Below are 27,762 nucleotides of genomic sequence, written 5' to 3' on the forward strand. Positions count from 1 at the left end.
GTGTGAACGCCGTGTAATCTCCATTTCTGAACGCGCTGAACGCCTTGAACACGTAATAGTCGAAAGCCCATCTGTTTATGATCTGCTCGTCGCTCAGAGTGCTCACATTAATCGTGGATTCGCTCATTCTGTCAAGTTTAATGTGAAAGCGCGCATTCCGTCTGTGGCCGCGCTCACGCTGCAGAAGAGGGGCGGGGCACAGCGTCACGGCGCCGCCGCTGATTGGCCAAGAGCGAGGTCGACGCCAGAAGCGTCAGAACATACAGAATAAATATTACTTTTTCCCGATACTTTTTAATAATAACGACACCGGACGACAAAACCTGTAGCAATAGGTAAAAAAAAAAAAAAGTAAAATGATCGATTTTTCTTTTAAGCCAAAAATCATTAAAATCATTCCATGAAATATTTTGTATATTTTCAACCGTAAATATTTCAAAACTTCATTCTGACAACTTTAAAGGGAATTTTTTGGCACCCTCAAATTTTTAAATAGTTATATCTCGACCAAATATTTTCCTATCCTGACAAACCATACATCAACTTATGAAAACGGATTTATTCAAAAATATCATATATATATATATATATATATATATATATATATATATATATATATATATATATATATATATATATATAAACTGACCTTTATGACTGGTTTTGTGGTCCAGGGTCAAATTTAGAGAATGCTTTTTTGCAATGTTTTTTTTTTTATTTTGTACATATTTTATACATATGCATACATTACGAGTTGGGAAACTATGTTTTAGTATTTCTATTCTTAGGTTTGTTTCATTTATTTACCCTAAATATATACATAATTAGAAATAATACTGTTTAATATGCAAAAAAAAGCAAAATTCCCACTATGATATTTTTTCCTTTGAATATTTTTATGCATGTATGTTTTATGTTTTATAATCCTGATATTAGGTGTGTCATGTTTTTCAATAAAATTGGTGCTATCCAGTATTGAATAACTGTAAAACTGACTTTATATGCAATAGTGATCAAAATTTTGGGGTCAGGTAAGGTTTTTCGTTTAAAAATGACTACTTTTATTCAACAATCACGCATTAAATTGATCAAAAGTGACATTAATAAGGCTACAGAAGATTTCAAATTAAGATAAATGCTGTTTTTTTTTTTTTTTTACTTTTTATTTATCTGTGAATCCCAAAAAATAAAATGTATCACGGTTTTCACAAAAATATTGTGCAGCTCAACTGTTTTCAACACTGATAATAATCAGAAATGTTTGTTGAGCAGCAGATCATTATATTATACTGATTTCTGATGATCATGTGACACTGAAGACTGCAGTAATGATGCTGGAAATTCAGCTTTGATCACAGAAATAAATTACATTTTAAAATGTATTCAAATAGAAAGCAGTTTTATTAAATAGTAAAAATATTTCACAATTGTACTGCTTTTGCTGTACTTTGGACCAAATAAACACAGGCTTGGTGAGCAGAAGAGACGTCTTTAAAAACAAAAAATCGTACTGTTCAAAAACTTTTGACTGATGTCTTCATGATATAAACCTTAAAGCAAGTTGAAAATATGAATAAATTTTTCAGAAATAGCATATAATATATATAATAACAACTTACATAAAAAATTTAAATATTGCCTTTGCAACTAACTCAAATTTTTTTAAAATTGCTAAAACTGGAATAAAATAAATAGAAAAAATTACAGAAATAAATTACATTCACGCATTACAGTAACATGAGTTTTAATTAGATCACTTTTCAATTGACTAGTAAACTAACACAATACTTTTGAGTTACTTTTTCAAATAGCCTGATGCAAAAATTAAATATGCTAAATAACACAAATATCCTTTATGTATATAATCCCATTTTATTAATCCCAGAGTCTTTGCTGCTGACCTTTGTTGATCCAATTCAACCACACTAATAAAGTTACTTTTGAAAGTAATGCATTACAATATCGAGTTACTCCCTAAAAAAGTAACTAATTACATTACTTAGTTTAGCTTTTTATGGAAAGTAATGCGTTACGTTACTTTCACATTACTTTTTAAATCTGGGCAGGGCTTGCTTGTTTGTTTTTAACATAACAAAGTTGTATTTTTGTCAAATGTAAAGGCCTTTTCACACCAAGAGCCTCAGGCTTAGAGAAAAGTAAACTCTTCAGCAATAAAAAAAAGTTAGATTATCTTAATTTTTGCTTATTAGTATGGATGAATTGGATCATCGAAGGTTAATAAAATTGGATTAAATACATAAAGGATATTTGTATTCTCTAACATAATTATTTCAAGTTTTTTTCTGTGTTTTTACTAAATGAGATGAATTAATGCATGTTCACATTTATTCTAGAACTAAAGTAGCATCTTACTCACAATTTCTCTCAACACAGAGAGCCTTTAATCAATAAATGAGGGAGAAAAGTTACTGGCACTACTTATTTGAAAAAGTAACTCAGATATTTTCTTGTCAATTAAAAAGTAATGCATTACTTTACTAGTTACTCGGAAAAAGTAACATTATTGCGTTACTTGTAGTGCGTTATCCCCAACACTGATAATAAGTAAAAATGACTTTACATAAACTAACTTTTGTGCTTAATTTTATTAATTAACTTTTCTTTTCGTTCATTCTGATGCTTATTCGTTTAACTTTAGGTGTGAAAGGGCTATCACGTTTGCCACAAACAAACAAGAAAGCGCTGCCTAGATTTTTTAAAATAAAGTAACGCAAAGTAACGCAACACATTAAAAAGTAAATAAGTAGCGTAATTCGTTTTTTTTTTTAATCTTATGTTAATTAACAATCGTGAATAGTGTAATTTAAGTACATTGTGTCACAGGCTGATCGTTTGGGAGGATGCAGATGTTTGAAGAAAATCAGTGCCACGTCTGAAGAAGGGTGGAGCGAACGAGAACGCGACACGACGCCCGTCATCCTAAACATTTACACTCAAGCATCAGTTCAGTTTAACACAACAATCGGACTCTTTTGAAGAACTAAAGTTGGTAACTCCTGCGACTAAACGAGTCGCTTCAGTTCTTGTAAATAAAGGAATGAGAGCCGCGCGCGTCCGTCCCTCAGACATAGCGCGAACGCAACGCGAACGCGCCGCTCGGTAACGTCACGCCCAGCATCGGAACTCCAGGACTCGCCGCGCATCTGCACAGACGCAACGATGGCCGCGAAGAACAGAAACAAGAACAACTCGCAGCCGAATAACGACAAAATGCTCGCCAGCCCGCAGCCCGACGACGCGGCGAAAAACAAGATCCCGAAAGTCGCGAAAGCGGAAAACGTGACGCGCTCTGGCTCTGGCTCTGGCTCGGGATCCCTCCTTAACTTTATGTCCACGCTTTCCTATCTGGGGTTCGTGGCTGGGACCGTGCTCGCGTCTGTGTATCTCCATCAGGAGCTGTCAAACATCAAACAGACCAACTCCAGATATGAAGAATCAGTCAAGAAGTGCGCAGACGCGGAACACGCTCTTCAACAGGTCAGTAAACCTCAACTATCAACTATAGTGTCTCTGTTTATCTGTGGGAATACATTTGCATAGACGAGGACACCATACTGTTGCTCCAACAGAGGATACAACTCCAAACAAACCCTTCTGTGCTGATGAACGTGTTTGGGAAAGTGCTCACATGCAAACACCTGAGCTGTTGATTCATCTTTAATGTAATTGTATAACATTGGAAAAGCTGCAGATGTGATGAAAGTGTGGTTTGTGAGTAAATTCAAATCTCTTGAGATGATCCTGAATAGTGCTGGGCGATGTGGTGGTCTGTGATTGGCTAACGTGGGCTGAAGTGAGCAAAGAGTCAGAAGAGAGGTTTCATCTGAGCTTTTGTTTTTGTTCTGACTGCTGTAATTGAGCTGTGAGGTGATCAGGTCCATCAGGTTTCTATCAGCTGTGCTCCAGGCAATGCTACACACACACACACACACACACACACACACACTTATAAACAAAGCGCGTCGGTCAAACATGAAGGATATTCACCCTTGTGAAAACAAAGTGTGCTTAAGTAGCTTTCAATTTAAGTAGTTTTATATTATCTGCAAGTAGTTAAAAAACACTACAAGTGCACATTTAGTATGTTAATTGATTTAAAGAGACACTTTAATCACTGTTTCTTAACACACTTAAGAAACAAAGTGTGCTTAAGTAGCTTTTAATTTTAGTATTATATTATCTACAAGTGTTTTTTAAAATACTTTTAAGATTTGACGTACACTACAAGTGCACATTCAGTACATTAATTAAATTAAAGAGACTTTAATGACTGTTTCTTAACACACTTAAGAAAAAAGTGTGCTTAAGTAGCTTTTAATTTAAGTAGTATTATATTATCTGCAAGTAGTTTAAAAAGGGACATTTTAATGACTGTTTCTTAACACACTTAAGAAACTAATTTAACAAACATTTTTTGTTCAGTCAACTCAAATATTTAAGTTGTCATATAGTACAACTTAACATTTCAAGTTGACTAAACATATTTGAGTTGACTAAACTTAAAAGTTTAAGGGATCAGGGTAACTAATTATTTTAAGCTGACTCAACAAATTGTTTAGAGCAAGGGGTGCCCAAACTTGGTCCTGGAGGGCCAGTGTTTTGCAGAGTCTGCTTCAACTCCAATTAGACACAACTGAAGCAACTAATCAAGCCCTTGCTAAGCATACTAAACCACCCAGCAGATGTGTTGAGGCAAGTTCAAGCCCTCCAGGACCAAGTTTGGGCGGCCCTGGTTTAGAGCCTACCTTAGTCTTTCTTCACTGGAAATCCTCAGAAAGTCCCTGAATTATATTACCATATATTTGACTAGGAGCTCAACAGCCACTTAAGATTTCAAGTTGACTAAACGTATTTGAGTTGACTGAACTTAAAAGTTTAAGGCATAATAAGTTGACTCAAAAAAATTGTTTAGAGCAGGGGTGCCCAAACTTGGTCCTGGTCCTTGGTCCCGGTTCCCTTTAGAGTTTAGCTCCAACCCCAATTAGACACACCTGAGCCAGTGTTGAGGCAAGTTGGAGCTAAACACTGCAGGACACAGGCCCTCCAGGACCAAGTTTGGGCACCCCTGGTTTAGAGCCTACCTTAGTCTTTCTTCACTGGAAATCCTCAGAAAGTCCCTGAATTATATTACCATATATTTGACTAGGAGCTCAACAGCCTCTGGTATGCAAAACACCCTCCCACACATTGTTCAAAACAGGAAAAACACACCTTTTTGAGTTGATCTGATGTCTCTGTCCATCTCTGTCTCTCCAGATCAGGACCATGAAGACATCTCTGGAGGGTCTGGAGGGCCGAATGCTCACTGCCAGGACTGATCTGGACCACACAAGTCGAGCCGTGCAGAAAGGAGAAGCAGACACCCGGCGCATAGAGGACTCTCTCCAGAAACTCCAGAGCAAAATCTCCCAGGAGCTCATGCAGGCCATCCGGGAGGTAAAGGACGCAAAGAACAAGGACATCTCATCCCTGGAGCGCACAATGGAGGAGCGGCTGGCCCAGCTGAGCCGCTCCATCGCCGAGAGCGCAGCCGAATTCGCCAGCCAGCAGAGTCAGTATAAGAGCGAGCTGAGTGGGCTCAAGGCTCATCTGGAGAAGGAGGACACGCCGGCACTCCTCAAGCAGGAGCTGATGTCCCTCAGCGGAGCCGTGGCCACTCTCAACACCGCCAGCGAGGTGGCCGAGGGGAACATAGCGGTGCTCAGGGAGCAAATCGCAGCGGTGGGCTCCGAGCTGCAGACCAGGAACAAGGAGGTGGCTTCCGTATCCGAGGATGTAGAAGCCGTGAGGACTCTGGTGCAGAGCTCCGTTCGGACCTTACGGGACGAGGTGTCCGCAGCTCGAGCCAGCGCTCAGACCGTCTCGGACCAGCTCCAGAGCCTCAACGACAGACTTGAGCAGTCCGGCGGTGCCCTCCAGAGCCTGGAGACGAACATGAGAGAGGAGCTGATGAAGGTGGAGAAACGCAGAGAGGATGTAGAGGTCCGACTGAAGGGTGTGGAGGAGAACCTGGAGGTGTTGGAGTCCTCACTACCAGAGCAGATGAACAAACTGAACAATCTTGCGTCGAAGTACGAATCCCATGAGAACTCTTTGGCTGACTACAAGACGGCTGCAGAGAAGGACAGACAGACTCTGAGAGATGGTCTTGATGGGTTGAGGAGCACTCTGGAGGAGCTGGAGAGCAGAGTATCTGCTTCACTGGAGGAACCTGATGGTGCTGCGGACGGTCCGCGAGTTTGAGACGATCCACTGGGGATGGGGATGATAGGGTGCTGTGGGTGGTGGAAATGTGAAGGCGAAAGCTCTTTATCCGAGTGATGAATGGGTGAACTGCTGTTTTTTTCAATCGATACGTACCTGCACTGTAGTTTGTAGCTGCTCAGATGTTTTCCAGGGCTATTGGTCATCTCTGCAACTCTCTCTGAACACATCTGGATTGTAGCCGTTTTGCAATAAAATGTCTAAAACCCTTCCACACTGGCGTGTGTATGTCTTTTTCTAATCAAATGAGCTATTAAACACCTAGGAGTACAAGAAATGGGAATATAAATATATGGGTCATTCCTGGAATTTGGTAGCAACTTGGAATATTACTTTTTGTTCGACTACATATTCACATTTTCTAAAAACTCTACATTATTAGGCACATGTCAAACCTCCCATAAAAAAAAAATCACATTTTCCTACCTCTGGCATTATTGACTATGATTTTCAGTTTTTCAGATTGGGACACCTTTTTTCCTCAACCCCATAATGGACAAAATGGGATTGGTTTAAAAAGGATTTTACACAGATAATATAAAACAAACATCTACCTACTGCTCATGTGTCCCTGATAACATTTTAACAACAAAAAAGTAACATTTATCAAATTTTCACTTAACAGGACTGAAGCTGAAAAACACACAACTTGTGTGTCTATTGTGTCTTTATTTTTGTAAACAATAGTTTTAATTTAGAAGTTTAACTAAAACCACAATGTCAGACAGTAATCAGCAAGAAATGCTTTCTTTCTTAATTGTCTTCCTGCTATTTTTCCAAAAATATGAATGTGACGATGTGTGACGGGGTTGAAGTCTGTAACACATTTGAAAGGAAACATTGCCTTCAGTTTGAATTTTTGGTTTTGTTTCTCTCTCATATTGTACCTTTATTTCTGGGTCAACATATCTCTATAAATGTCTTTCTGCTGCAAATGTGGGTGAAATCTCTGATGTAGAATGCTTGTCAAAGTTTAAGTGGACATATTACATTAAAACATTTATTTATAACAAAAATATCAGTTATCATGATTTTAATAAGTATATATTTGATGAAAAACATGACTATTTTAGACTTCATTAAATGATTAATAAATGAAGTAAATAACTCAACCCCGTCACAAACTTTCAACCCCGTAACAATCAGAAATACATACATTTGTAACAGGGTTGAGGTTTTTCAGTCAAAATGGCCACTGCTCCTCATATAGTTAGGAGATCAGACCATATATGGCAGCAATAAAACAACTACATTGATTAAAACATGGATTAAAATAAAAATCTTAATTTTATGTGACGGGGTTGAGTTGTTAAGCTTGTTAACTATAATATGCCTCAAAAATATGAATAAAAAGTATGATACTAGTACTATGATATTCTGCAGCACTGTTTAAGAGACCTGAATGATGTGATTTCTAGTTAATAATATCCCATATGGGCATTATTTAAATAGAATGGTTATTGTGACGGGGTTGAGTTCTGCTTTTTATTAAATATCTTGCAGTTTTTTTTTTTTTTAGAAAAATATTCTTCACAAAAAAGGAACACAAATGAATGCTTAGATTATAGCCAAAGACACTAGCGGCGTTTTTATTACCCATAAAATTGCGCAAATTGAAACTGTGAATTGAAAATATGCCTAATGGAAACGCAAAAAGGTTTTTACGCTCGCATGAGGTGGTTTTTCAGGCAATTTCTAAAAAGGAATATTTCGCAAAATAGCAATGGAATTATTATTTATTATTTATTTATTTTTCACATTTGAATAAATATAGCCAAAATTTTTCCACAAAAAACATTGCCATGACTTATCATGAGAGGAAAAATGTAGGTTTTAGTCGCAATAACGTTAGTTAATGTAAACATTGTCATTTCACAATACTTTTTAATCGACATTTATAAAATGATCGCCAAAGTTTTGCGCAAATTCTGTAATGGAAATGTGACTATGCACATTTTGTTAATACTTTTCTAAAAACAAACTCACTTAAGTGCCTCAGGGACATTGCAAAATGCTTCATTTAAGATAAATATATAAGTATAAGTCATTATTTTATGCTAAAAAATATTAAAATGCAATCATAATTTTTATATAATTATTATGGGCATACCAAAGTACTGTGAAACGCTTCGAACTATTAATTTTGGTGAACCACCGCTTTAGAAACTCTAGGGGAACGAAATATTACTGAATCCCAGGAATGACCCATAACATTTCACACATTACTATATTTTAACAACGTCAATAAATACATTTTCCACGTCAACGGCGATAGCGTCCCGAGTTCGAATCCCTAGCCTTTTCTGATCCCGCCCACAACTTAATTTCCCACCGTTAAGCTCCCATTTAAATAAAGGCAAAAACGCCAAAATCAAATCTTTCCAAAATAATCCATAAAATGATGCTTGTCTAATTAGTTCATCTAGTGGTTCTCAACCAGACGTCAAGATGACTTAAAACAACTTAACTGAAAATAAAACAAGCACTGATCAGCTGAAAATCAACTGAAATCAATGCATTTATGTTTATGATGTACCTTTTTGTCTATAAAGATCCAATACTCACACAGTCTTGAAAAACTTGGATGTATGACCAAACTTGATTACAAAAGTATGATTAGTAGACCTGGAAAAGTCATGTAAATTAAAACAATTTTGAAATTTAGTTTTCTCACGGGTCATCATAATAACCAAAATACAGTCCTAGATGTTTTCCAATGAAATGTTTCAAACCCCTGTGTCAAATGATCAATAATTTCATAAAATATGAGTATTTTAGTTGTGGGCAACGATAAATTGCATCCAAAATAAAAGTTTAAATACACACATGCATGCATACCTTGAAGCAAAATATCTTGTTTATATATTAAATGTATTTATATATAATGTCAATTATATCAATATAGACTACCGTTCAAAAGTTTGGGGTCAGTAATTTTATTTATTTATTTTTTTTTTAAAGAATTTAATACTTTTATTCACCAAGGATGTGTTAAATTGATAAAAAGTGATAGCAAAAACGTATATTGTTAGAAAATATTTACTTTTCGAAGAAAGGCTGTTATTTTAAACTTTTAATTAAAGAACCAAAGTATCAGAGGTTCCAAAAATAAATATTTGGCAGCACAACTGTTTCTAACATTGATCATCATTCTAATAATAAATCAGCATATTAGAATGATTTCTGAAGGATAATGTGACACTTAAGACTGGAGTAACAGCTGATAAAAATTCAGCTTTTCATCACAGGAATAAATTCTAGTGTCTTGGATACATTTTTTCTTACATTAGAGGTGAGTGTTGAAGATCAACTTTGGCAATGGAGACACACAGGATCCTCTTGAGGAGTTTGGCTGTTGCGGTGGTTATTGCAGCTGTGATCTGGACTACAACAGGTAAAATGCTTTATAATCTTCATATATTATTCTATCAGTTGGAACAATACAGACTTTTTAGGTTTACTTGGTTCTTTTGTTTTAGCAAATATTCAAAACAAGCTGATCACATGCTGTAAAAAAGTCGACACAGCAGAGGTGACTGAACTCATCATCGATATCAGGGTGAAAGATAAAAATCTTCCATGTCTGAAGGCAGTCATGTAAGAATCACAGTTCCGACATGATTAAAGATCAACAGCATCTATATGTTACATCTTATATATATATATAGGTGAAACAACAAAATCTGTAACAAAGTAAAAAGCTTATCAAATGTTTGCATCGTTACATGTGCATTCTTGTATTCACATTGTTTTTTTTTGTTTGTTTGTTTCAACATTATTGACCGAACTCATGGTTTCTACATAAGCAACATCTTAAAGTAGTTATAGGTTTTAAAAGTATTTTCTAATTTTGAGAGATTTTGCTGTGGTATTTTGAAAAGATTTGTAACTTATGCATATTTTAATCGAATATTTAAAATATCATGTCTTCAAATATACGCAGGGCAATTTGACAGTGCCAGTTATTTACTTAAACTTAATGACTGTGACACAGTTTTAGAACAAATGTGGTTTAAATGAAATATTGGCATATTATTTTTCAAATTAAAATGTATTTCACTCAATGTACTGGTAATGGACTTGTGTCATTAACTCATGTGTCAAGAAGGCTGATGCAAGTCTGTGTGACTTTGGACTGATTTGTATGAGTGCAAACCTGGAATTTGATGAAGCAAAAACAAAATGCAATTTGGAACAACTAATGGAACCACAAATAAACACAATGCATCATGTGAGATGAGGTGGAAAATGATTAGATTAGATTAGAGAGTCTATTGCTATTTGGACAGGTAAATTACAGTAAAGGTACATTGGAATTCTCAGTATGCATTTCTCAGAGGTTACCATAAAACAGACTTGTTCACCATTAAAGCATGTTAAAATAAAAAACATTATTTTATATTGTAAAAACATTTTGCAATATGACTGTTTTTTTTTCTGTATTTTTAATCAAATAAATGCAGCCTTGATGAGACTTCTTTAAAGACTATTACAAAACCCCAAACTTTTGAACGCTAGTGTGTGTATGTGCATACATTTTCTAAATATATACCATATGTGTGTCTTTATACATAAATATACACAGTTTACACACATTATATAAACAAAAATGTTTATTTTGAATGCGATTAATCGTTGCCCAGCACTAAATTATTAATATGTGAACATTTCTCAAATTTTGACCATTTTTCTGCATTTCGAAGAGGTCATGAAATGGAAAAGGTAATCACATATAGCTACAGTAAAAACATATTGCATTTTTTTTTTCGTCAGGAGAGCACTTTGCACATTTTAATTAAATTTCTAAATACATTTTCCATATAATTTAGTTCACCAGCAAACATCCAAGAGGGCCTCTGTGACATGAAATTATTACCTTCTTTTAATTGACCACGTTTTTCTAAAACATCACTTACAGCAGAGAGGAAGAGATGATAACTGAGGACAATTTGGATGCAAACTTGCATCACGGTAGTCAAAAAACAGCCCTGAGAAAGACTAAATCCCTGAATCACGACTGTCAGTGTCTGCTTACTAGAGAAATATAAATATGTTGCTCATATAATGGCACCTTTGACTAATTGTGCACACTGTAGTAAACACTACTTCATTATCCGTAAGCAGTGTTGCCAGGTCTGCAGTTTTTCACACACAAATGGATTACTTTAACGCTGTTGCCGTTGATTGTTTTTCATGTCTGTGAGTTGAATCGACCCCAAACTCTGTATTTTAACCCCTGTATCAGTGGAACTAGTTTTGAGTAGCAATCGGTTGGGTTTTATTGTAAAAACCTGGCAACCCTGTCTGTAACTTACCTTATAAAACTACTACATCTGTTATTAGACTCTAAATATACAGTGCTCCAGAAATAGTTTGGAAATGTTTTTTTTACATTAGAAATATCAACATTTATTTGAAGGAAATACAGCACATTTGCGTTTTTCACAAAATATTCTAAATGATTGAAGTTTGATGAGTTTTAACTTATGAAGCGATTGTAATATCCAGTTTTTGAAGCCTTTTGGACGCTTTCTGTCCATCAAACACGTTCAGATGTTAATGTAATCAACCCCACTGCTGTTTTTATATTCTGCAGGACACCGGTGTGAACATGAGAAGAACCCACTTCATCTAGAAAAAATAATTTGTAGAGACTGGCTGCTTAAAGTTACATTATTACATTAGCATCATTATTTGAGTACAGATGACACAAGTGTGGGGTCGTAGTGTGTCGTCTTCTTAAATCTCAGTGCATACTGGAAGTTCCTTGAACACAGGATCTGGCTCAAGACTTTTTAAGATTTGTAATGTTTTGAACAAAGTCTCTTCTGCTCAACAAATCTGTCTTTATTTGATCCAAAGTAGAGCAAAAACAGTACAATTTTGAAATATGTTTACTATGTAAAATAACTGTTTCCTATGTGCATATATTTTAAAATATAGGTTATTCCTGTGATTTCAAAACTGTCACATGATCCTTCAGAGATCAGTACAATATTCTGATTGGCTGCTCAAATAGAAAACAGCTGAGTAGAATTTTCTTCCGGTTTCTTTGATGAATAGAAGGTTCAGAAGAACAGCATTTATCTGAAAAAGAAATCTTTTGTAACATCATAAATGTCTTTATCATCACTTTTTTTCCCCCAATTTAAAGCATCCTCGCTAAATAAAAGTATTCATCTCTACAATTCTGATTGCATTTTCTCCAAGCTCTTTATTTCAGATAAATCTTTGGATCTATCCGTCAAAGAATCCTGAAAAAAAAGTACTCAACTGTTTTAAATATTGATACAAATGATCACTAGATAAATAAGTTCATCAAGACAAGCTTTAAGTTGGCTTCAAAAAGCATGATCAGAAAGTGGGAAAAGGTTTAAAAGTTTTTAAAATTGTAGAAATGTTATGGTTTTCAGTCTGAGAAAGATTGAAGTTTAAATAGTTTTAAAGCTTAACGCTCAAGTGTTTTGAAGGCACTACTGTTTCTAACATATTTAGCATGCTACTAGCATTTAGCTAGCATGATTAGCAAGTTACTAACATGTTGCTAGCATGTTTCTAGCATGATTAACATGTTGTTAGCATTTTTCTAGCATGTTTGAAACATGATCAACGTGTCAAAAGCGTGTTGCTAACGTTGGTAGCATCTTTCTAACATGATTAGAATGCCATTAGCATGATGCTAGCATTAGTAACATGATTAGCAAGTTACTTACATGAATAACATGTTTGTAGCCTGATTAGCATGTTGTTAGCATGTTTTTTAACATAATTAACCTGTTGTTAGCATGTTTCTAACATGATTAAAATGTAGCTAGCATAATGTTAACATTTGTAACCTGCTGTTAGCATGATTAGCCAGTTACTAGCATGCTTCTAACATTATTAGCATGTAGCTAGCATTATGTTAACATTAGTAACCTGCTGTTAGCATGTTGTTAGCATGATTTGCCAGATATTAGCATGTTTAATCATTAGCATGATTATCAAGGCACTAGTATGTTTTTAACATGATTAGCATGTTTCTAGTATGTTTGTAACATGGTTAACATGTCAATAGCATGTTGCTAATGTTGATAGAATCTTTTTAGCATGATTATCAAGACACTAGCATGTTTTTAACATGATTAGCATGGTGCTTGCATGATTAAAATGCCATTAACATGTTTCTAGCATGATTACCTGTTGTTAGCATGTTTCTAACATGATTAAAATGTAGCTAACATGAGGTTAATATTAGTAACCTGTTGTTAGCATTATTAGCCAGATACTAGCATGCTTCTAACATTAACATGTTATCATGTTTCTAACATGATTAGCAAATTATTAGCCTGATACTAACATAATGAACATGTTTCTAGCATGTCGTTATTATGTTTCTAACAATATTAGCATGATTAGAATATCGCTAGCATGATGTTAACATTAGTAGCCTGTTGTTAGCATGATTAGCAAGTAACTAACATGTTTCTAACATAATTAGCCTGTTTCTAGCACGATTAGATTGTCGTTAGCATATTAGCATTAGTATCCTGTTGTTAGCGTGATTAGCAAGCTACTAGCATGTTTCTAGCCTGATTAGCATGTGACTAACATGATTGTGGTTTACTAGCTTGGACAGATAATCTCAGAAGAATAATATGAACTGTTAAGTTTAAGCAGCATTTCAGTAAATTGGCTTTTTCATAGAAAACGTAATAATAAATGTTTGTTGAGCAGCGAATCAGTATATTAGAATAGTTTCTGAAGAATCGTGACACTGAAGACTCGAGTAATGATGCTGAAATTAGATTTGAAAATATATTCAAACAGAAAGCAGTCATTTTATTTAGTAAAAATATTTCACAATTGTTCAGTTTTTGCTATATTTTAGATTTAGTGAGCATTACAATTATTGATTATTGATTGGTAGTGTATTCTGCCCTCCAAAGGCAAAGTGCAGTAACTACGCCAACACTGAAACTGATGAAAATGCCGTAAAGTGTTTACAGCTAGTCAAACATGTGGACAAAACTGAACCAGGAGACCTTGCCACAAGACAAAACAGTTGTCACAAAGTCCATTTGAAGCCTAAACTCAATTTTGACCAAATCTGTAGTTACTGCGCTTTGCCTTTTACAAAGAGGTACCACACTTTAAAAGCGTGTGAATGCTATTCTTCGATGCACCTTCAAGAATCACGTCAGTGAGTATCGTATCAGATCTCATGCTTGTGTGCATTTCAGTGTTTGTTCAGTCAGCAGATTTCACGCAGGAGCAGCTCACAGTTATCTGACTAAATGTCAATGCATTCCAGAAGCACAACTGATTGTTTGAACATGTCTTCAGGGTCTGAATGTCTACATCTTCTCTCACGGCGTCAGCTGGTCTTTCTGGTCTGGTGTGTGGCGTGTCAGCTCTGCTCTGCTCATCAGGTCTTCAGCCAGGAGGCCGATCCTCAGCGTCAGGTCGTCCAGTTTGGGCTGGATGATGGCCAAGTCCTGTCTGATGGAGAACACCTTGGGCTTGAGGTCGCTGGCGAACATAGCCGTCTTCAGGAGCTTGGCCTGTCCGCTCTCCAATGCCAGGATCTGCTCTGAGAGCTTGCGGTTGGCTGCTGAGAGCTCATGAACGAGGGCAGATATCTGATCCAGCCGCTGGATGCTGTTCTCAGCTGTGCTCTTCAGAGCCGAGACGCGGTCAATGCTTCCAGCCAGAAGCTCTCCGATGCGCTTCACCATCATCTTCTCAGTCTGGGCCACCTTCTCCTCCAGGGCTTGAGTTTGGTTGAGCAGCGCCTCCGCTTCCGTCTCCAGTCCAGCCATGCGTCTCACGTCCGTACGGATGGAGGACACCCTAGAGGTCACGTCGCTGGAGACCTGAGTGGTGTGCTGCTCCACGCTCTCCACCGCCTGAACGAGGGCGCTCAGGTTCTGCTGGAGCTGCTGATGTTGGCCCGTCAGGCTGGAGAAACGCTCCTGCAGGTGAGCCACCTCCGCGTCCAGAGAGACCGCCAGCGCACACTAGATAGCACACAGGAGAGACACACCAGAGGATCTGAGCGTGAGCTTCGGGCACAAACATGCATCATTCTGCTAGGAGGAGTATCCACATGATAAACTAATTTATTAGACATCAAGATAGACATCTACTCCAATATCAGGTGCACATGAGGAGTTCTTGAGGCACAAATAAGACACATGAGAGACTGAATCTGAAGCTATTTGATGAACCCTGCTGGCAGGTTGTGGGAGGTGCACACTTTTCGATATACACCAGCGTTCAACAGTTTGGGGTCTTGTAATAGTCTTTAAAGAAGTCTCATTGAGGCTAAATTTATTTGATTAAAAATACAGAAAAAAAACAGTAATATTGCAAAATGTTTTTACAATATAAAATAATGTTTTTCATTTTAACATACTGTAAAGTAGAATTTATTCCTGTGATGAAAAGCTGAATTTTTTATCAGTGGTTACTGCAGTCTTCAGTGTCACATGATCCTTCAGAAATCATTCTAATATGCTGATTTATTATTAAAATGATGATCAATGCTGGAGAATATCAACAAATATTTTTTGGAACCTGTGATTTTTTTTTTTTAGGATTCTTTCATGAATAACAAGTTTTAAAAAGTACAGTGTTTATTCAAAATATAAATATTTTATAACAATGTAAATTATTTATTATTAACTTTTAATAAACTTTTAATTTACTTAATACATCCTCGGTGAATAAAAGTATTAATTTCTTAAAAAAAAAAAAAAAAAAAAAAAGGATCAATAAAAATGTACTGACCCCAAACTTTTGAACGGTAGTGTAAATGAGAATCCTGACTGATTATTCTGAGTCTGTTTATATATGTGACCCTGGACCACAAAACCAATATAATATGAAAGCTCAGTAAATAAGCTTTCTATTGATGTCTAGTTTGTTAGGACTGGACAATATTTGGTCGAGATACATCCATTTGAAAATCTGAGGGTGCAAAAAAAAATCTAAATACTAAGAAAATCACCTTTAAAGTTGTCCAAATTAAGTTCTTAACAATGCATATTACTAATCAAAAATTACATTTTGATATATTTACAGTAGGAATTTTACCAAAAAAAATCTTCATGGAACATGATCTGTACTTAATTTCCTAATGATTTTTGGCATAAAAGAAAAATCAATAATTTTAACCCATACAATGTATTTTTGGCTATTGCTACAAATATACCCCAGCGACTTAAGACTGGTTTTGTGCTCCAGGGTCACATATTTAGTATGAAATAGACGTTAAAAAATGACCAAAGTGATTTTGTGTACATGGAAAGCGCATTAAATGTAAATAAAGTGTCTACTTTTGATGTTTCAAATACGTTTTTGGAGAATAAAATGTCCAAATTTGGTTGAAATTATGTTACACTGTCATTCAAATGTAACAATATTTATGTCCAAATTCAAACAACATGCTCATTATGACTTGGGAGCATTTTACTGGGTTTTCAAACGAGTAAAACAAATCTCACTGACAAATGGGCAAAAGCTAAGATAGTGGCACGTTATAAAAATGTGGAACTACAACTAATTAATATTTGAGGTGAAAGCAATTTGTGATTCCGCTAGGAGGAGTATCCACATCATAAACTGATTTATTAGACATCAACAGAGACATCTACTCCAATATCAGGTGCACATGAGGAGTTCTTGAGACACAATGAAGACACATGAGAGACTGAATCTGAAACAGATGTTTGATGAACCCTGCTGGCAGGTTGTGGGAGGTGCACACTTTTAGATTTAAATGAGAATCATGATTATTCTGTTTACAAATTTACTGTGAAATAGACGTTGAAAAAGACCAAAAGTGATTTTGTGTACATAGAAAGTGCATTAAATGTAAGTGAAGTGTACTTTTAAGGTTTCAAATACGTTTTTGGAGAATAAAATGTCCAAAAATGGTTGAAATAATGTTAGATTGTCATTCAGTGCAACACAACATGTGTGACCCTGGACCACAAAACCAGTCATAAGTGTCAATTTGTCAAAATTGAGATTTATACATAATCTGAAAGCTAAATAAGTACGCTTTCCATTGATGTATGGTTTGTTAGGATGGGGCAATAATTGGTCGAGATACAACTATTTAAAAATTCAGAATCTGAGAAAATCGCCTTTAAAGTTGTCCAAATTAAGTTCTTAGCAATGCATATTACTAATCAAAAATTAGGTTTTGATATATTTACGGGAGGAAATTTACAAATTATCGTCATGGATCATGATCTTTACTTAATTTCCTATTGATTTTTGGCAATAAAGTCGATAATTTTGACCCATACAATGTATTTTTGGCTTTTGCTACAAATATACCCATGATACTGAAAACTGGTTTTGTGCTCCAGGGTCACATTTCTGTAAACATTCAAACAACATGCTTATTCTGACTAGGAAGCATAATAAATTTGACTGTGTTTTAAATGAGTAAAACAATTCTTACTGACAAATGGGCAAAACCTAAGATAGTGGCACGTAAAAATGTAGAACCACAACTAATACGTATTTGGAGTGAAAGTAACTCGTCTTTTAATGTCATAAATATGCCTGATAAGATCGTTACACTGAAAGACATTTTAGTGGCTGTCTTCTGTAAATGTGGGAAAAATGTCTGATATTTATTTTTTGCTTTGAAAACCAAAAACCAAAATGCAATTAAATTAAACAGAAAACTTTTTAATATTTTCTTTAAAAAACAAAAACTATTTTAGGCAGCATTACACTTCATGCATTTATGCTTAAACACTTTTTCGCCTTTGACCCTTATACATCTGTTTCACTTTGATAATATGGAATATTTACATCTCAGATGTCTTCGACTGAGCTTAACTTGAACTAAACCTGGAATATTTCTTGGAGATGACATTGTACATACAGGGTCAGCAAAAGTACAGTAGATACGGCACATAGAGTTGAGGTCAAAATGTTATTTTAGCAAAATAAGAGGGATTATCATACAAAATGCATTAAGAGCCTGGGGTGAAAACTTTTGACATTCAAAGATCAGGGTTAAAAAAAATAATATTTAGACAAAACATTCAAAGGTTCTGTTCAGAAGTTTTCACCTCCCAGCTCTTAATGCGTGTTTTTTTTTCTTCTGGAGCATCAGTGAGAGTTTGAACCTTCTGTAATAGTTGCAGTTGTCCTCAGTGTGAAAAGATGGATCTCAAAATCACACAGTCATTGCTGGAAAGAGTTCAAATACACAAAAATGCTGGAAAACCAAAGAATTTGTGGGACCTGAACAATTTTTCTGAAGAACAGCAGACAGTTTAAAAGATTAGCTCCAGAACAAAGATTTCCTGATAATGTCCTCATCTCCTTGTCATCCAAGATATTCATGTCTTTCTTCAGTCGTAAAGAAATTATGTTTATTGAGAAAATCATTTCAGGATTTTTTTCCATATCCACTTTTTTTTAAACGCAGAAGTCTCAACCGACTGGAACGTGCTTTACATTTCCCGTCTCTGGTGTTTCTACTCAAATTAACATTTTCCAAGTCAATAATATAACGTTAAACCGGTGCACATTTTTATATCTAATTTATATTGAAATTGTTTCAATCCAATATATATTTTTTACCCCGTTTTATCATGGATTTCTACGGAGAACAAACACCAAAGAATCCAAACGCAAGTTAGAATCCATCATGGATTCCAATCATCAATTACTCCGGAAAAATGTGGATAGTGGACTTAAATGGTGCCCCGAGTTTGAATTTTTTAATGCAATTTCAATGCAACTTCAAAAGGGCTCTAAATGATCCCAGCTGAGGAAGAAGAGTTTTATCTAGCGAAACAATTATTTTCTAAAAAAGAAAAAGACAAATTATATTAGGGATGCACCGAATATTCGGCCACCGAAAATATTCGGCCGAAAATGGCCCAAAAGCGCAGTGTTAAATAAATATTTTGAAATTGTATTTTTGTTATTTGATTTATTTCTCTGAAAAGCAACACAAAATAGTAAAAAGCAAGTTTTTACTATTTAATTATTGTAATGGTGAAAAAATTGGCAAAATAAATGGAAAAAAATGCGAAACACTGCGTTCGGTATTCGGCCTTCGGCCAAGCATTTCATTTCGGTGCATCCCTAAATTATATACTTTTTAACATCAAATCTTGTCTAGCTCTGCCTGAACTCTGTGTATTCTGGTTAAAGACAGTTAGGCCATGTCAATAAACTCTCATTTTCTCCTCCATACATCGGTGCAGAAGTACCAACCCACTGTTTGCAAAAGGAACAGGCAAAGAAGATCAAACACTACTTCCGAAAAAAGGTAAACCAGCGATGTAGGACGATTGTGAAGTTGGAGAGATGGGAGATGAGAGTTTTTCAACACACCCTAACTGTCTTGAACCAGAATACACAGAGTTCAGGCAGAGCTAGATAAGACCAGCATTTTATTTATTTATTTATTTTTTTTACAAAATAACCATTCGTTTCACTAGATAAGACCCTCCTTCCTCGGCTGGGATCATTTAGAACCCTTTGAAGCTGCTTTAAAACTCGCGGGCACCATAGAAGTCCAATATATGGAGAGAAATCCTGAAAAGTTTTCCACAAAAAACTATTGCTTAAAATTTTCGCACATTAAATAAATAAATACAACCTCACGTTGTGTAAATAGAGTTTACACACTGCCTCCGAAACTTTCGTCCGTCATAAAAAAAAAATTGGGATCAGGTCCGATTTTCTGCATTTTCGCATCCGTAGCAAGCATTTTGACAGGAAAGGATGACGAATATGAAAAAAAAAAAAAAATGCATACGAAGTTTTCGGACCTTAAATCTGCTCATGAACACTCATTCTCCTGTTAAGAGTCCATCCAGCTGGTTTAGCTCCTGGCTGTCTTCCTGTCCAGCCGGTCTGGCGTCTCGTGTCCTCTTCACCCGTTCCTCAGCGCTCCGCACCTGCAGCTGCAGCTCCTCCAGACTCCTGTAGGTGGCGCTCACCTGCGCACGCACCTTGAGCATAGAGCGCACGGCCTCCTCCGCAGCCGGGAGGTGCTGGTCCTGCCAGAGCCGTGTGTGAGGAGCGCTGCTCTCCAGCCGCTGACGGAGCTCCTGTCCCTGGTCCGTCTGACGCCGCAGGTGCTCCTGGAGCCGCGAGACCCTCCGCTCGTTCCAGTCCAGAGTTTCGCGCACCCACACCGCGTCCTCCTCCTCGGTGCGGTCCAGCACGCGTGCGTTCCTCCTGGTCCCGTCCTGCACCTCCTGCAGCCGTTCCTCCAGCTCGCGCAGCAGCGCTTCTGCGTCATTGATGTGCTCCGTCACATGTGCGTGTGCGGCTCGAGATCGCGTCTTCAGCTCGTCCAGCTCCTTCCTCACAGTGGCTTGCCTGCTTTGCCACACTTCAGTGACGCTCCGCATGCGCTGGTTTAGAGTGTGAATGCGGAGTGAAGACTGATCCTGCTCCGCCTGTCTTGCGTCTGAGGAGTTGTGGATGGAGGCGAGGGTGTGTTTGAGCACAGACGAAGAGGAGGAGGAGGAAGAGGCCTGCAGCTGCATTCACAACACACCACATGAGCCGTGACTGATCTTGATCTGCTGTGTTCACACTGTAAACGCCTTTCCACACTGAGCGCAATGCGAAAACGTGAACCGAATGTTCGCGTCTATATGGATTTAACATCGTCCATTGAGTGCTTGTAATAATTAGGGGTGCACCGATCCGATATTAGGATCGGATATCGGCCCCGATATTGATATTGAAAAAATAGTTTTTTTTTCTTCCTACATTTCTGCCACATTTTATTTATTTAAATTTATTTTAAGAAGTTTGATTACATTCTATTTTCGATTTGAATGCAGAATTGTTCTTTAAATAACACATAAATAAGTATTCAATACATTACATCTGTTTTGTCTTAGTTAGGAAAGTTTGGTGCCTTTAGTTTCTTCTACATGGTGGAAGGAAGGTATAAGGTGGAAGGTATGCAGTTTATTATTAATTCAACAATGGTATCGGTATCGGGTATCGACAGATATACAAAGCCCAGGCATCGGTATCGGGACTGAAAAAGTCGGATCGGTGCATCCCTAGTAATAACTTCTGATTGTGATTCTATCATAGCAGACATGCACTCTTTGTATGTTCAATAACGCCACACTGTTTATTGTCATAAACATCCTTTATGGTTATAAAAATACCATAAGGCTGCAAACAAAACGGATAAAGAAAATATATCATATGTGACCTGGAGCACAAAACCAGTCTAAAGTCGCTGGGGTATATTTGTAGCAATAGCCAAAAATACACTATGGGTCAAAATTATAGATTTTTCTTTTATGCCAATATCATCAGGATATTAAGTAAACATCATGTTGCATGAAGATATTTTGTACATTTTCTACTGTAAATACATCAAAACTCAATTTTTGATTAGTAATATGCATTGTTAAGAACTTCATTCGGATAATTTACTGTGCTAATTAATTTTAAAATACATTTTTTTAAATCATCTTAAATGTTCTGTTTTTATTCTTGTGATTATTATTTTAAATTATGATTTTTATGCTATTATGATTCTAATTCCTTTTATGTACAGCACTTTGAATTGCCATTGTGTATGAAATGGGCTATATAAATAAACTGGCCTTGCCTAATTTTAAAGGTGATTTTCTCAATATTTAGATTTTTTTGCACCCTCAGATTCTAGATTTTCAAATAGTTGTATCTCAGACAAATATTGTCCTATATTAACAAACCAGACATCAATGATAAGCTTATTTATTAAGCTTTCATATGCTGCATGAATCTCAATTTTGAAAAATTTACCCTTATGACTGGTTTTGTGGTCCAGGGTCACATACATTTAAATATAATATATCACAATCACGCGACTGTTTGCTTTCATATTTCGTGTGTAGAACAGTTAAATGTATCAATATTTTTTTTAATACTGAAGATCTGATGTGAACTGACTCATATAACACTCATGGAATAAAACGGACTGTGTTCTCCTCTAGATCAGATAATTCAGCAGAGAATTAATAGAAATGTTATTAAAGGAGTGGTTTACTTTCAGAACAAAAATGTACAGATAAAGTATTCACCCCCTTATCATTCAAGATGTTCATGTCTTTCGTTCTTCATTCGTAAGGAAATTATGTTTTTTGAGGAAAACATTTCAGGAGTGTTCTTCATATAGTGCACTTCTATGGTGCCCTGAGTTTGAACTTCCGAAATGCAGTTTAAATGCGGCTTGAAAGGACTCTAAACGATCCCAGTCGAGGAAGAAGGGTCTTATCTAGCAAAGCGATCAGTTAATTTCTTAAAAAAAAAAAAAAAAAAAAAAAAGACAATTTATATACTTTTTAAGCTCAAACACAGTTATGTCTAGCTCTGCCTGAACCCTGTGTATTCCTGTTCAAGACAGTTAGGGTATGTCAATAAACTCTGATCACATTTTCTCCTTGCTGCAGAAGTACCAACTCAATGATTACAAAATTAATGTGCAAAGAAGATCAAATGCCATTTACACACACACACACACACACACACACACACACACACACACACACACAAAAAGGTAAAACAGCGTTGTAGGACAATTTTGAAGTTGGATGAGAAAACGAGATGGGAGTTTTTGAACATGCCCAAACTGTCCTGAGCAGGAACACACAGAGTTCAGGCAGAGCTAGACAAGATGAGCATTTGAGGTTAAAAAAGTATATAAATTTTCCATTTCTTTTTAGAAAATATCCAATCGTTTCACTAGATAAGACCTTTCTTCCTCGGCTGGGATCGTTTAGAGTCCTTTGAAGCTGCATTTAAACTGCATTTCTGAAAGTTCAAACTCAGGGCACCATAGAAGTCCACTATATGGAGAGAAATCCTGAAATGTTTTCCTCAAAAAACACCATTTCTTCATGACTGAAGAAAGACAGACATTCACATCTTGGATGACAAAGGGGTGAGTACATTAGCTGTAGTTTTTTTTTTTTCCTGAAAGTGAACTACTTCTTTAAGAACATGTGAGAATAACCATGTATGCACAGATGTGATGATAACAAGGGCGCATCCTCTTCTCTCTCGTAATACTCCTCCTATGTGTTTGTTTACACCGGTTTTCAAAACAGCGCCACCGCTCTCGTCCTTTTGTAAAACAGCAGCTGCTCCGGGCACGTGATGCAATGCTCTAATCTTATTGGACAGTCATGTTGTTTTGTTAAAAAACATTTGCTTTTTCGGTGTGCGAATGTTCGCGGTCTATGTGGAAGCATCCATAGGAATCACGTCGCGTACGATATTCGTTTCGCATTTTTGCGCTCAGTGTGGAAAGGTCTTAACACTAGTGCACAACTACAGCAGCGCTGCACACTACTGCATGAAAACAGCATCAGAAACAGCACTCTACCGTAAACGTTCAAGCATTAGCACCAGCACTGACCTCATTCAGTAAATAAGATTGACTTTTAAGATTCAGAATAGTGTTGGGCGATATGCTCAATTTTCATATCGCCCTATCGTCAGCCTGAGAGATCGCCGATACACGATACTATCGTGCTAATTTAATTAATTATCTATGTACTAAATTCCTTATTCGTTTTGTAAATGTAGACTTTTCTCTTGACATATGATTAAGTTGTGCGTGTACAGAGCGCTGACTGTAGTTCTGCCGGAGTTGTTCAAGTTACTTTCGGTTTCATTCTCTGCAATCGTCAGTGAGTGAGTTGTAAATGTGCGTGCCAGAATGTAAATGAATGAATCTTTCTTTACCCGTCATATTGCTATAATGTTACCGCTGTATGTCTGACCGTTATCATGAAGGTGATGTTGTAGTTCAGTTCATATTGGATGCGGAGAAGTGATGCGCGTGTAATTCACGTGCGTATGTTTAGCGTCATCTGATCGCATCGTAATTCTAATTAACGCCTATAGACGTTACTGAGATGAATGTTTATGTTTACTATATACAGACTGATTATGATACATCGTAATGAATTCAGCCTGAACCAGGTTTTACTACCTCTGTTATCCTAATGACTGCAATGCAAATATAATATAACACTCCCTTTAGAATCAGTTAATCTACCACCGTACTGTATGATGAAAATCTCCCATTCTCACTGCACGAGGTGCGTTAAGGCGCTGTGGCCTCTCTATGCGTGTGTTTATACCGCGGCAAGTTTCTGAAGCATCCTAGAACAGACTCTCTGTGCTGCATTGCTAAAGTTAAGTTCTTTGTTGACGGATAATAATAATAATCGTCTAACTATCGTCAAAGGCATCAGCAACAGGCGATATCTCTGACTATCGTCGATACACGATACTATCGTCTATCGGCACAACCCTAATTCAGAAACACTGCTGGGGAAAAGTTTGGAAAAAGGATTTTGTAATGTTTTGAGGCCTGTAATAGTTAAAGGTTTTACATATGTGACCCTGGAGCACAAAACCAGTCTTAAGTAGCACGGGTGTATTTGTAGAAATAGCCAACAATACATTGTATATTGGTCAAAATTATTGATTTTTCTTATATGCCAAAAATTATTGCGATATTAAGTAAAAATCGTGTTCCATGAAGATATTTTGTAAATTTCCTTCCGCAAATATATCAAAACTTAGTTTTTGATTAGAGATATGCATAGCTGAGAACTTCATTTGGACAACTTTAAAGGCGATTTTCTCAGTATTTAGATTTTTTTGCATCCTCAGATTACAGATTTTCAAATTTTGTCCTATTCTAACAAACCATACATCAATGAAAAGCTTATTTAATCAATTAATTGACCCTTAGCACTGGTTTTGTGGTCCAGGGTCATATATAATACATGAATTATGCCTTGTTATGCCCTTTACAATGAATTGTATAATCTTGTAAATAACTGCAATTTAAAAGTTCGGGATCAGTAAGATTTTTTATATTTTTAAAGAAGTCTCTTATGCTCATCAAGGCTTCATTGAACAAAAAACTGTAATTTCGTGAAATGGTATTACAATATAAAGTAATGTTTTCTATTTTAATAATTTATAAAAAGTAATTAGTTGCTTTACTGCAGTCTTCAGTGTCACATGATCCTTCAGAAATCATTCTAATATTCTGATTCAATGCTCAAGTAATATTTCAGATTATCATCCATATTTAAAACAGTTGAGCTGCACTATATTTCTGTGGAAACCATCGGATTCACAGGTGAATAGAAAGTTCAAAAGAACAGCCTTTATTTGAACTAGAAATCTTTTGTAACATTATAAACAACTTTACTGTCCCTTTTGATCAATTTAATGTGTCCTTAATAAATAAAAGTATACATTTTTGAAAGAAAAATTATCCTGACCCATTTAAACGCCAGTTTTACAGTTGCTGCAATTAATCAATGTTGAAAAAGCCATCTTTGATAAATAAAACATTAAAAAGAACAGCATTTATTCAAAACATAAATCTTTTCTAACAATATAAGTCTTTGCTATCACTTTTTATCAATTCAACACATCCTTGCTGAATAAAATCATTCATTTCTTTCAAAAAATAAAGAATAAAACATTTATTCAGACCCTACACTTTTGAACGGTTGTCTATATTGTTAGAAAAGATTTAGATTTTAAATAAATGCTGGTGTTTTTAACATTTTATACATCAAAGAAACCTGAAAAATGTTACTCAGAATCATAATAATAATAATAAATGTAAACAAATCAGCATATTAGAATGATTTCTGAAGGATCATGTGACTGAAGTAAAGATAATAAAAATTCAGCTTTGAAATCAGAGGAATGAATTACACTTTAAAATATTTTCAAATAGAAAACGTTATTTTAAATAGTAAAAATAGTCCACAACATTAGTTTTTACAAAAAATAAAGTCTTGAAATGTCTCAAAAAACATGTTTTTATTTGATCCAAAGTCCAGCAAAAACAGTAACATTTGGAAATATTTTTACTATTTAAAATAGCTGTTTTCTATTACAATATATTTTAATGTGTAATTTATTCTTGATATTTCAAAGCTGAATTTTCAGCATGATTACTTCAGTCTTCAGTGTCACATGATCCTTCAGAAATCATTCTAATGTACTGATTTGCTGGTCAGGAAACATTTATTATTACTTATAATATTACTTATAAAACAGCCGAGTAGACCTTTTTAGGTTTCTTTGCCGAATAGAAAGTTCAAAATAACAGCATTTATCTGAAATAGAAATCTTTTGTAACATTATAAATGCCTTTATCATCACTTTTGATCAATTTAAAGCATTCTTACTAAATAAAAGTATTAATTTCTATCATTTATTTCTCAAAAAATAAAATGACTTAAGTTTTGAATGTCATAGTGTGTTACCAAAGCTTTTTATTTCAAATAAATGCTGATCCTTGGATCTTTTTCTTCAAAGAGTTTTAAATATTAATAATGATAATAATAATAATGTTACTTGAACAGATTTCTGAAGGATCATGTGACACTAAAGACTGAAGTAATGCTGAAAAATCCAGCTTTGATCACAGAAATAAATTACATTTCAACAGATATTATAGTAAAATTATTTCAATTTGTTTTGCTGTACTTTAGATCAAATAAATGCAGGTTTGGTGAGCAGAAGATTTTATAAATATATCACATTACGCTTGAAAATGCTTTGTATTCAAGCCACAATTTTGTCTTTCAACACTTCTAACTTGAAAGTTATACTTTTAATCATTTAGTTTTTTTGAGGATATTGTGTGCTTTTTTTTGGTGGAAAAGCTTTGTGAAAACGACACAAATACAGTTATTACACATATATGTCGGCGTTTCATGCATTTTAGACTGGTTTTGACTGATACAAACCTTCTGAGAGACTTCTGCCATTTTTTCCTCCAGTTCTTTTACATTTCGGCTCTTTTCATACAAATGCTCGTATTTCTCGGTCATTTCTGCCAGCTTTGCATTCTGCTGGACTTGCAGCCTGTGGAGGACAAGCACAAACAGACTTTAGACAACAGAAAACTAGCTAACTTTAGTTTATAACGGTGTTTCAGACTCACCAGGTCATGATGAGCGAGGCTGAGAGACACATCAGACTGACACAGAGCTTCATATCGGGACTGAAGCGAGAGGAAGAGGCTCTAATAACGGTCTCTTTCTCCTCCTCATCGTCAGTCCGCCGCTTCTCTCCGTTCTGCGGCTTGTTTTGAGTCTTCTGTCGCTGTTTCACGCCGCTGACCTGCATGTTTGACGACTCTAAAGTGAACTGTAGAAGAGTCTAAAGTATAAGCAGCTGCTGTGTTTAATCGCGGAGCTCAGCTGCTCAAACTTTGAGGAGTTTTCTTTCCTCTCATCCTCAGATGCTGAAATCGCCACGCAGCCGTTCTGCTGTAAGCCAATCAGAGCGGAGACGCGCTCTGACGCAGCCGTGTGGGCGGAGCTTACGCGAGTCTAAATATTATTTATGTTGTTTTAACTTTTTACTATTTATGTTTATTTCAGCGTCTATTCGAGTTAATAAATGTATCGCTGTAAATTAGTTGTGTTGAAACAG

At 35.9% G+C, this 27,762-nt stretch overlaps 3 protein-coding genes across 4 annotated transcripts in view; 1 reads left to right on the top strand and 2 right to left on the bottom strand.

Moving 5' to 3' along the window:
- LOC141332929 (NACHT, LRR and PYD domains-containing protein 3-like) overlaps window positions 1-27,762 on the bottom strand; it is a 443,961-nt gene that overhangs the window by 134,959 nt on the left and 281,240 nt on the right. The gene's annotated exons all lie outside the window — the stretch shown is intronic.
- Window positions 2,915-6,499, top strand: ckap4 (cytoskeleton associated protein 4). The gene is made up of 2 exons (XM_073838591.1): window positions 2,915-3,498; window positions 5,278-6,499. The coding sequence occupies exons 1-2, from the start codon at window positions 3,181-3,183 to the stop codon at window positions 6,262-6,264; spliced, it is 1,305 nt and encodes a 434-aa protein (XP_073694692.1). The 5' UTR covers window positions 2,915-3,180; the 3' UTR covers window positions 6,265-6,499.
- On the bottom strand, window positions 13,675-27,548 carry ikbip (IKBKB interacting protein). Of its 2 annotated transcripts, none has more exons than XM_073839158.1 (3): window positions 27,269-27,548; window positions 27,072-27,189; window positions 13,675-15,284 (listed from the first exon to the last, which is right to left on the bottom strand). In XM_073839158.1, the coding sequence occupies exons 1-3, from the start codon at window positions 27,451-27,453 to the stop codon at window positions 14,634-14,636; spliced, it is 954 nt and encodes a 317-aa protein (XP_073695259.1). In that variant the 5' UTR covers window positions 27,454-27,548; the 3' UTR covers window positions 13,675-14,633. The 2 variants fall into 2 exon arrangements, with proteins under 2 accessions (XP_073695259.1, XP_073695258.1); XM_073839157.1 differs by lacking the exon at window positions 13,675-15,284 and adding an exon at window positions 19,763-20,801.

The sequence above is a fragment of the Garra rufa genome, chromosome 4, assembly GCF_049309525.1.
Source record: "Garra rufa chromosome 4, GarRuf1.0, whole genome shotgun sequence".
Taxonomy (NCBI): Eukaryota; Metazoa; Chordata; class Actinopteri; order Cypriniformes; family Cyprinidae; genus Garra; species Garra rufa.

Coding starts and splice junctions, on each gene's coding strand:
- ikbip (XM_073839157.1), bottom strand. CDS start 27,453: ATGCAGGTCAGCGGCGTGAAACAGCGACAGAAGACTCAAAACAAGCCG. Junction 27,190..27,268: donor GCCTCGCTCATCATGACCTG/GTGAGTCTGAAA, acceptor TGTCCTCCACAG/GCTGCAAGTCCAGCAGAATG. Junction 20,802..27,071: donor TGGCAGAAGTCTCTCAGAAG/GTTTGTATCAGT, acceptor TTGTGAATGCAG/CTGCAGGCCTCTTCCTCCTC.
- ckap4 (XM_073838591.1), top strand. CDS start 3,181: ATGGCCGCGAAGAACAGAAACAAGAACAACTCGCAGCCGAATAACGAC. Junction 3,499..5,277: donor CGGAACACGCTCTTCAACAG/GTCAGTAAACCT, acceptor CTGTCTCTCCAG/ATCAGGACCATGAAGACATC.